General features: G+C 35.2%; 1 protein-coding gene across 1 annotated transcript; it reads right to left on the reverse strand.

The window, feature by feature from the left end:
- Positions 1–6159: 6159 nt before the first annotated feature.
- Positions 6160–9331, reverse strand: Spg7 (SPG7 matrix AAA peptidase subunit, paraplegin). Its single transcript, XM_069041808.1, has 9 exons — positions 9093–9331; positions 8733–9032; positions 8542–8679; positions 8266–8493; positions 7896–8212; positions 7356–7575; positions 7032–7302; positions 6467–6981; positions 6160–6418 (listed from the first exon to the last, which is right to left on the reverse strand). The coding sequence occupies exons 1-9, from the start codon at positions 9255–9257 to the stop codon at positions 6224–6226; spliced, it is 2349 nt and encodes a 782-aa protein (XP_068897909.1). The 5' UTR covers positions 9258–9331; the 3' UTR covers positions 6160–6223.
- Between the last annotated feature and the right edge of the window lie 393 nt (positions 9332–9724).

The following is a 9724-nucleotide window of genomic DNA, read 5'->3' on the forward strand; positions in this document are numbered from 1 at the left end:
TGAACGTCGTTTTCATGGTCGACGGTCGATCTTGAGTTTCTAATATTTATTGCGCGCAATAGATTAGGCGGCAGATTGGAGTGCATTTCTGCACGCCATAAATCTTCCTTTGATATTCACTCTGCAACCGTCGATAAAGCCATTCCGAACGGAAATAGATAATTGCGTACCAGGTAAGACAGGTACTCGAGCACCGACTCGGGTCAGTAAAGTGAAATCTTTGGAATGTGCTTGGTTAGACCCATCGGCGACCACCTACAACGTTTTGTTTTAAAACGAGAGAGACGGAGGAATCCGAGCTTGAAGAGGGTGAAGTCGTAAAATGCCCAGCTGGAAGTTAATCCGTTGCGACCAGGGTATAATAATATTATTATTACTTCTCTGTGTTGAAGAAATTGTATCTACCTATTTGGTGAATTTATTATTAGTGCATCGTGCAAGTGTGTGCAGTAGAGTTATAAACTAATGCTGTGTAGACAACGAATGTTCTAACTAAACTTCGTCCAGCGAGAGATTGGGAGATTTTAAATTGTATTAAATTAACCCAACACTACAAAATCCACTGGAATATATTAATTAGAGCATAATTTCAAGGCAAAAGTGTTAGTGCTTGAAGGATATATTTCAAATTTTACGTGTGCTAGCTACGGTAATTGTTCACTTTAACTACTTCTGGAATTTTCGCGTTTTTTCTGGCTAGACAGCCTCAGGGCGTCCTCCTAGATCGTGTCCCACCATTCAAACCTTGTGCAAATGCCTTTTTTTCTCTCTTGTTGTGTTTCAAGGTCGCGCCAAGTCTTAGTATAACTAAAGGGTAAGGAAAATTTTCATTTGCACAAGGTTTGACTGGTGGGAAACGATGTAGGAGGACGTCCTGAGGCTGTCTAGCCAGAAAAAAAAGCGAAAATTCCAGAAGTAGTTAAAGTGAACAATTACCCTAGCTACTCCTTGCTCTACGTAGAATTTAGTGACTTTTATGTCAACTAATCTCTCGCTGGACAAACTATAGCAGAAAGTAGTCAGTAAAACGAGATAGGTACTTAATAAATCAACTTTATTTTTTAGTAACACGATATTGTTTCTTTTCGTCATAGATACAGATTGTGAAAAACAACTCATATCTCCCTTGGGATTTGTAAAAATTTTTCGCCCTCCACATTGTTGACAACAAACTCATGAGAACGAAACTATAGCAACCACATATTCACGCAATCTTCCCTGCAAAATATTTTTAATAAAATTTTAACTTTTAAGTACAGAGACTAAAAAATAAAATATTGTATGCACCACGGGAGATATTCATGTTTTTCCCCTCGGATTATAACCACGTCAACCTCAGGGAAAAATCATGTTCATATCTCCCTTAATGCATAAATATCTATTTGTGCATTGTTTTTTTATTTATTTATCAGAAGCCATTTTTATTGTGACAATTTTTTTTGGAACTAATAAGACATATTCATATACATAATTATATAACATAAAATTGTCTAAAATACCAACTAAGTAACAGCATTGTTTAAGTAGAACTACTTAGACAATGGTAATAGGTACTATTGGGAGCATGGAATTTCGGGCAGCAATTTATATGCCATTTTAAAAAACCCGATGTAGTCTAAGCTTTATTGTCATAAATGTCGTAATATGTAATTACTTTTGACTAAACTGTTACAATTATGCACAATTATTTTACATTTTAGTTATTGATATCCAAAGTTTAATAAAAGACTGTTCAGTTTTTAGAAATCACATCTAAGCACTTGCAACTTTTCAGGATTGATGAATGCAATTTGTCAAAATGACATATGACAATGTAGATATTAATAGTACAGGGTTATTATAAATGTTTGTAGTCGAAGTAGACGTAAAAACTGGATGTAAAATTTATGGTTGCCGCTCCATATAGAAAACATCAAAATGATGTGAATAAGTGAGTACGGTGTGTATACTCAATCTCATATAAAATAAGCAAGCCATGAAAATCTGATTTTCTGTTGGTAGTAAAGCTAAAGCTAGTGACTTTAACTTTCAAAGTTGCTTGCTCTGCGCAAACCCGATTTGACTAATTTTTTAGTTTTTGTCCATTTTAACATTGCTGATTTCAAAAGCAATGTTACGTCTTTTTACTGATTAAATTAAAGTAATTCTTATTTGTTTTTGTCTTTGTATTTTTACCAAGTAAAGATTTATTGGACATGACCTTCATAAATGTGACTTTTGTAATGTAACTAAATTAAAGGTGCTTTTACAAATGCACAGCTCACTTGATGAACATTTATATGAAATCAATATACACATTTAACGGTGTGTTCACATACAGGAATTAAATTGGGTGCAAAACAACTCAATATTTTTAGGATTGGTTGCAAAACAACTTAAAATGTTTGGATTCAATTGTTAATTAAAAAACCGCACCGCACTTTTCACCTAAAAAATGACAGACAGCGACAAAAATTGACAGTTCATATGAAAGCGGCAAAAATGTAATAACATGGGCATGGCCTGCTTCGACTACAATCATTTATAATAATCCTGTATATTAAAAGACAAGTTTAATAAGACCAGTCTTGAAGCACGAATTCAAGATTAAAAAACGAGTGGCGTAGCCACGAGGTATTTCAAAGAATGAGTGCTTCAAGGTCTTATGAAACGGGTTTTCTTATACTATTTTTTGTAATTTGCCCTTTTTAAGGCGTTTTTAAACAAAAATGTTTACTTTCCTCGATTTAGGGATTTTTGTGGCGGTTGGTAATGTCTTAATTTTAAAAGTGAAAATTTGATCAAGTCTTCAAAGTCGCCTTTTGTTTTATCTAAATTCTGTCACAAAACACAAATATGGAAGATAATGTTTCATGTACGCCCGCTGAAATACGTGAAATTGCCAAAAATACGGTCGCGAATTCTTTGCCTGATAAATCCTGATAAATAATAATTCTTTGCACATTTTGGGTGCGTTTTTTTGCTCAACAGAAGAATCTGCCACTGTCAGAAGTGTCGTTTTATTGGTCGCGGGAGATTCTCTCCGAGCATCTCTCTTTTCTGTCATCAAATTAGATGGCAGAGAAAGCAGGAAAGTTGCAAGGTTGCAACGAGTCAATAGGGCAACCGAAACGACAAAAATGTTCATTTAGCCACATCCTCTGCGCAGAATCACAGCTGCCTTTTGTTTAACATGTTGTATAATATCATATTGTTATTGTTTTTATTCATGGCAAAAAAGTAAACACTTATTACTAATGAGGGTACGTGTGTCTGTGGACTGTCAAAGACAATGCAGCAAAAAAACGTCCGATTTAGCGACTGTGGGAAGTTTCTCTTTTGGAAGAATCTCCAACTTCTAGAAGATTGCAAAAAAACGCACCCTTTGTAATTTAAACTGACACTCATGACGGATCAAGCTTAGCCAACCTAAAAATTTTCGTAAAATGTTCCGGAAATAATGGCTATGAGGACATCCCAGATGATGACGTCGCGTTCGTTAATATGTCTATTAGAGAATCAAAATGGAGGCAAATTACAAAAAATCAAATTTTGAGTTTTGGAAGTGTCTATAGTCTAACATACTGTACAGTTGGCTTCAAAAAAAACGGGAAATGAAATTTGACCTAATGTGAACTGGAAATTTAATATGTCAATTTGTGTCTATTTGACAGTTAGTATTTCTGATAAATAAGTGCAGTTTTTTAACCTAAATTCCAAAAGGTCGTTTCAAACTATAAAAATTTAATAAAATCTGACAGAACTTTTTCTGACAGTTCCCGTTTTTTTTGAAGCCAACCGTACCACTATTATTTGCCCGCGATTTATTCGTATTCGTATTAGATAATTGATTTGTTTTAAACGTCGCCTGCGTTGATTATTATAATCAACGCAGGCGACGGTTTTAAAAATGGAAGTGTGTGAAAACTAGAACCTGCAACAAGGATCATTCATTTTTTGTAAATAATTACAAACAATATAACGAAATTAGACCAGTTTCTTTAAACATATTTTTTGGTGTAATACCTACTGCATATTTTTCTAATTTGAATTAAAATGGACCTATACTTGGGGTCATTTTATTATCCGTCGAATCGAATGGTGTAAGTTGTGAAAATGAAATGAACATTACATTAGATCAAAGAAGCCCCTATTTAAATAAAAGCAATTTTTATTTTCCATTTGTTGGGTAACATTTGCTATGGCACCTTGGGTATGTACTGTTGGTCTCCCAGCCCCTCTCTTATGTTCTACACTTCCAGTTTCACGAAATACTCGAACCGTATTTCTCAGAACATTCTAGAAATCTGCTTCCAAGAATGCAAGATTTGGAAAATTTTGCCGAAATTCTCCCAAAAACAAGCAACAGCGCTGTATGTCTATTCTCCGTTATTGAAAACACCATTACGAAAGTAATGTTGACTCAAGTTGCAAAAAAACCACTTGCCATTTGCAACAGCAATTTTTTCATATTTTTGAACCAGATAAGGGCAGAAAGGGACCAGAAAATCATAGTTTGGGTTGAATATTTTCCATATAAGTACAGTTTTAAAGTAATTTCAAACGACTAATGCCATAAAATTGCTGTTGCAAATCCAAATTGGTTTTTTGCAACTTGAGTCAACTTTAAGATTCAATGATGATTCTTTTATGTTCTGAAGTAAAAATCATTTTTGTGTTAAAATTTTTATTGCTAGTGACAGATTTTCTGGTCCCTTTGTGCCTTTATTTGGTTTAAAAATATTGAAAGAATGCTGTTGCAAATGACAAGTGGTTTTTTGCAACTTAAGTCAACTACAGGTGATCAAGAAGGACTGTTTAAGTTGGTAATATTGAATTTTATTTTTAAATGGTACAACTGGAGTAACTTCCGGTTGTTGACGGCTTCACACTGACAACCGCATCAGTGACAAGTCAAATTTGACATTTCAAATTAAATTAAACATGCTGGTGAATCGTTCGAGAGAAGAGTTCATTTATGTTTAGAGCAAAATGGGGAGCACTTCGAGAATTTCCGGTGCAGTTTCTAATTTTAATAAATTGGAAAGAACTCATCATAAGTTAGGTTTAACACGGAGCCACCGAAAACACACCTTGCAATCTAATAGATTTAAGAGTTTTAAATCAAAATCTTCACAGTTTCTTAAATTGTATTGTTAGCGTTCCTTTACATAATTTTTTATTCGACACTGTCAGAATTTGAGAATTTTCTCCTATGTGAACGGATTTTGATAAATGTCACAACTTGTCAAAACGAAACGTCAAGCTAATTTTAAAAATTTTAAGCGATTTGGAGCCTTTAAGGGGGTCGTCGAACAAAAAAACCTTGTACTCAACTCGTTTTTGTGTAAATTGGACCTTTTTTGGCACTCGTGGGCCACTCATAAGTACCAAAAAAAGCCCAAGTAGGTACCCAAGTTACACACGAACTCGTTAAATAAACAACTATTATTTTATCGGGCAAATGTGGTGTTTTCTTCATCCTAATTTTGAACACTGTTATAAGGGTAGGTATTAAAGATAAGTGTTTGTTTCACAGACAATAAATTCAAAACCTTGAGCATTAAATTAATGCGTGTATATCTACTGCAACAAGAACACTTGATTTAGTTACTTCTTAATAAAAAGCTAAAAGCGAAATATGTATAACACTAGTCAATAGGCAAAAAATCTCTTTGACGCAATAAACAAACTTAGGTTGTCAGTTACGAATATAACATCTCTAGTTTTGAAGATGTAGTATGTCACACACACAATCAGTACAATGTTGCTCCTTAAATGGGATTATGTTAAATCTAAGTAAGATTCCTATTGAGACACTACATCGTTTAGTTGAACCGAGAGAAATTCTGTTTCCTCCCCTTTATGCACATTTTATAAAGTTGTAACTTGTAGAAAACTTTGTCGATAGCGTGAATTAAGAAGGCACAATTTTCAAACCAGTTGTTACTGAATAGTAATGCCAGAATAAAAAAATGTGTTTTATTAACTTTCTTATCTTTAACTTCAAAAATTAAAGAAATTCATGTGAACAATTTCCTAAATTAGAGCTAATTATTTTTTTAAATGTTGCTTCTATACTCGGGGTACTTGAAAAAATCTGAAAGAATTTCAAAGTCAAAATTCGTTGACTGGTGTGATGAATCTGGTAAGTTTTTCGCAAATTACAAAAAATCATACACTAGCAACACATTTTTATTTTGTTCATTCATAAAAGTCACTATCTACAATTTAGAGTTGTATTCTATATCTTGGGCGAAGACGTGTTGTTCTCTGATTTTGTATCTGAAGTGGGCTTAGTATCGCCGGCGTCCTTTCTCAAAGACTCTTCAAATTCGGCAGGCTCGATCAAATGCTTGGCCCCGAAAGGTGGAGGTCCCAACAACGCTTCAACATCCTCATAATTCAAAGTCTCCTTCTTGAGAAGCGCCTCCGCAAGCTGTTACACACTCGTGAATAGGTGAAATATTAAATAAAAACTACTCACCAGCTCCAGTTTGTCTTTATTTTGTAACAACACCTCTTCTGTTCGTTTGTACGCTTTGGAGATCAATCTTCGCGCTTCTACGTCTATCAGATTTGCGAATTTCTTACTGTACGGCCTTCGACCCTTTTCTTCGCCTTGATCTTCCGGGAAGCAAACCAGTCCAACTCTGTCGCTCATGCCGAATTCTCTCACTTGCGCGTACGCCATTTTGGTCACTTTATCCAAGTCGTTTTGCGCTCCTGTGGTGATTCTGTTGAAGGTCAAAGATTCGGCCACTCTGCCGCCCAGAGTCATGCACATTCTCTCGAAGAGTTCTTCCTTAGTGTACAACTTTTGGTCGCGAGGGATGTACTGCGCAAACCCGAGTGCTAAGTTTGTTCTGGGGACTATCGTCACCTTCAGAAGGGCATCTGTGTGTTCCAACATCCAGCCCACTAAAGCATGACCCGATTCGTGATACGCCACCACTTGTTTCTCTTGCGGGGACATTGCGTGGTTTCTTTTTTCAGTACCACCTGAAATTGATTCACTTTACATTTGACAACTCAGTCACTCACATTCTTACCAACGAGTCTTTCAACTGCATACTCCAGATTTTCTCTGTTTACGTGTTTTTGTTTGGACCTCGCGGCGTGTAGCGCTGCTTCGTTACACACATTCGCAATATCTGCTCCGCTGAATCCGGGTGTTAAATGTGCCAGTCTTTTGGAGTAGAAATCTGGCACGTCTTCCAGAGCTATACTTTTCAGATGCAACTCGAAAATCTGTTTTCTCTCGATGAGATCAGGAAAATCTATCAAAATGTGTCTGTCAAATCTACCGGGACGCAACAAAGCCTAAATTTATTTTATTATAAGTGAAAAATAGTGCTTGGTGTATTTTTTTTTACTTTATCTAAGATGTCAGCTCTATTGGTGGATGCAAGCATCACAACACTCTCTTTGCTGGCCATACCGTCCATTTCTACCAAAAGCTGATTCAGAGTTTGTTCTCCTTCGCCACTAGCTCCGCTTTGACCCAGCTGAGCACTTCTTTTACGTCCAACAGCGTCGATTTCGTCGATGTATATTATACATGGCGCTCGTTTCCTAGCCTCCTTAAATAAGTCCCTGCAAAAACGCAATAAATCAATTTCTTTCACTACTTTTTTAAGTGCATCATTATTTATTACAGCTAAAAATAGGGCAAAAGTAATGTTCTATTTTCTTTATCTGTTCAGTTTTGTATTTTTTCGTGCATCGTGTTTTAAGATATGTTAAGATAAATTGACAACAGCCAATAGGAACATCAGATTTCATGCTGCAATGAATGGTTCATAGATGGCGTTGTGCATTGACATTTAAAAAAATATCTTCTTTTGCAACAGTTATAAACTTATAATCTACTTAACTTATAAAAAATAAACCATCATCGGTGGATTTCGTCATACCTCACTCTAGCAGCCCCCAAACCACCGATCATTTCGATAAATTCTGACCCGTTCATTGATAAGAAAGGCACATTAGCTTCAGTCGCCACAGCTTTGGCTAGTAGAGTTTTACCACAACCTGGGGGCCCAAGAAGGAGCGCCCCTTTAGGTACTTTAGCTCCCAAGCTTTTATAATGCTCAGGGCGTTTTAAATAATCAACAAATTCCATCACTTCAAGTTTAGCTTCTCTTAAACCGGCTACATCTGAAAAATGAACCCCTTTTCCAGGGCCTGTAAGAGGGTCAACCAAAGTGAATTTTGCTCTTCCCAATTGAGTCTATAATAAGTTTTTTTTTTAATTACTTGGAGCTAGTAGGACTAAAAACTTACAAAAGTATCCATGCTAATCGGAGGTCTTATGCTCTTACTTCTTGCAAGTAAGGATATTAGAATGGCAACAATCAACAGAGAAATCAACAGTTTTCCGGCAGTGTCAGTGCCTCGTTCGTAAGTAATTGGTATTCCATCCTGTATTCCCAGCCTTCTTTCAGCTTCCCTGAGTTTGTCTTCAAACTTGTTAACATCCACCACATTCATGTGGTAAGTTCTGTTATCTACCTAAATGAGTATCACAATGATTATTATCATGTTTTTAAGAAATTTTACCTTTTTTCCTTTGATGATGGCACCCTCACTTAAAATGATTGTGACTATTTCAATATCCGGGCGTACAATGATCTCTTCAACTTCACCTTTTGCAAGCATTTGGTAAAGAAATTCATTCCAAGAAACATAACGTACAACCTTAAATCACCATCTTGATTATAATGCCTGTCACAAATCACTTTATTAAATACCTCAGGCTGACCACTACTAGGGAACATGAGTGAAATTATTGCTATGACCATGTAGGCTGTGAGCATCCATAAAAATGCTTTTGCAAGTAATGAAGAAATTTTATCTTTATCATCGTCATCATCTTTGTTTGGCTTGTTTTTGTCATCTTCTGGTTTTCTTGAAGACTGTTGACAATTTTGAGGTGAAATGTGGTAATATTTTTTGTCTAAATGATAAGGCAAATGATTCAGGTTGGTTAAACCAGAACGATGGATAAGGGAACATACTGCAGCATACTCTTTGTTGATTATTTTAAGAAACTAAAAACAGTGCGAACAAAAATAATAAACGAAATTCATAATACACCACAAGGGACTCACTTTGGGATCCTTAAACTGTTTTAAAGTGCTGAAATTCCTATTTAACCTATATAAACCGGTTTTATTCTGGGTCACATTTAAAGTGTCCGGTGACTTATTGCTTGTAAATGAGTATTTACAAACAGACCTTAAAGATAAATTATATTTTTGAATGTACCTATACATTTTTGTATTTTTTCATTTTGACATTAAATTTTAGGTTATGTCGGTTATGTTTCACAAATCCGGAATATTAATTACAGCCAGTCACAGCTGACGTCCTGAAATATTTTGGTTTGGGTCTTTACTAGAGAAAATAATTCTGTACTTATTAAATTTAATGTGATTTTTTATATCAAGATTCAAATAAATCAAATAAATTGCTGTGATAATAAATTTTTATTGGAGTTAAAATCTTATTCTACACAAGACTATTTAAGTTGAAATTAAAGAAGAAGAGATATTTCCTGCTATTCTCCGTCAGGTGGCGTCCCAGTAAAATGTCAATGGTAGGAAATAAATTTTACAAAAAGTGTTTCCACATTTCGTGTTTTTTAATTACTTGGTAAGCGAGTTTCTTCTAAATTTAGGTGTAGATTGTACAAGTCAGAACAATGGGCATAAAATAATTGCTCTCTATAATTTATTTATTC

The sequence above is a fragment of the Tenebrio molitor genome, chromosome 1 (assembly GCF_963966145.1).
Source record: "Tenebrio molitor chromosome 1, icTenMoli1.1, whole genome shotgun sequence".
Classification (NCBI taxonomy): domain Eukaryota; kingdom Metazoa; phylum Arthropoda; class Insecta; order Coleoptera; family Tenebrionidae; genus Tenebrio; species Tenebrio molitor.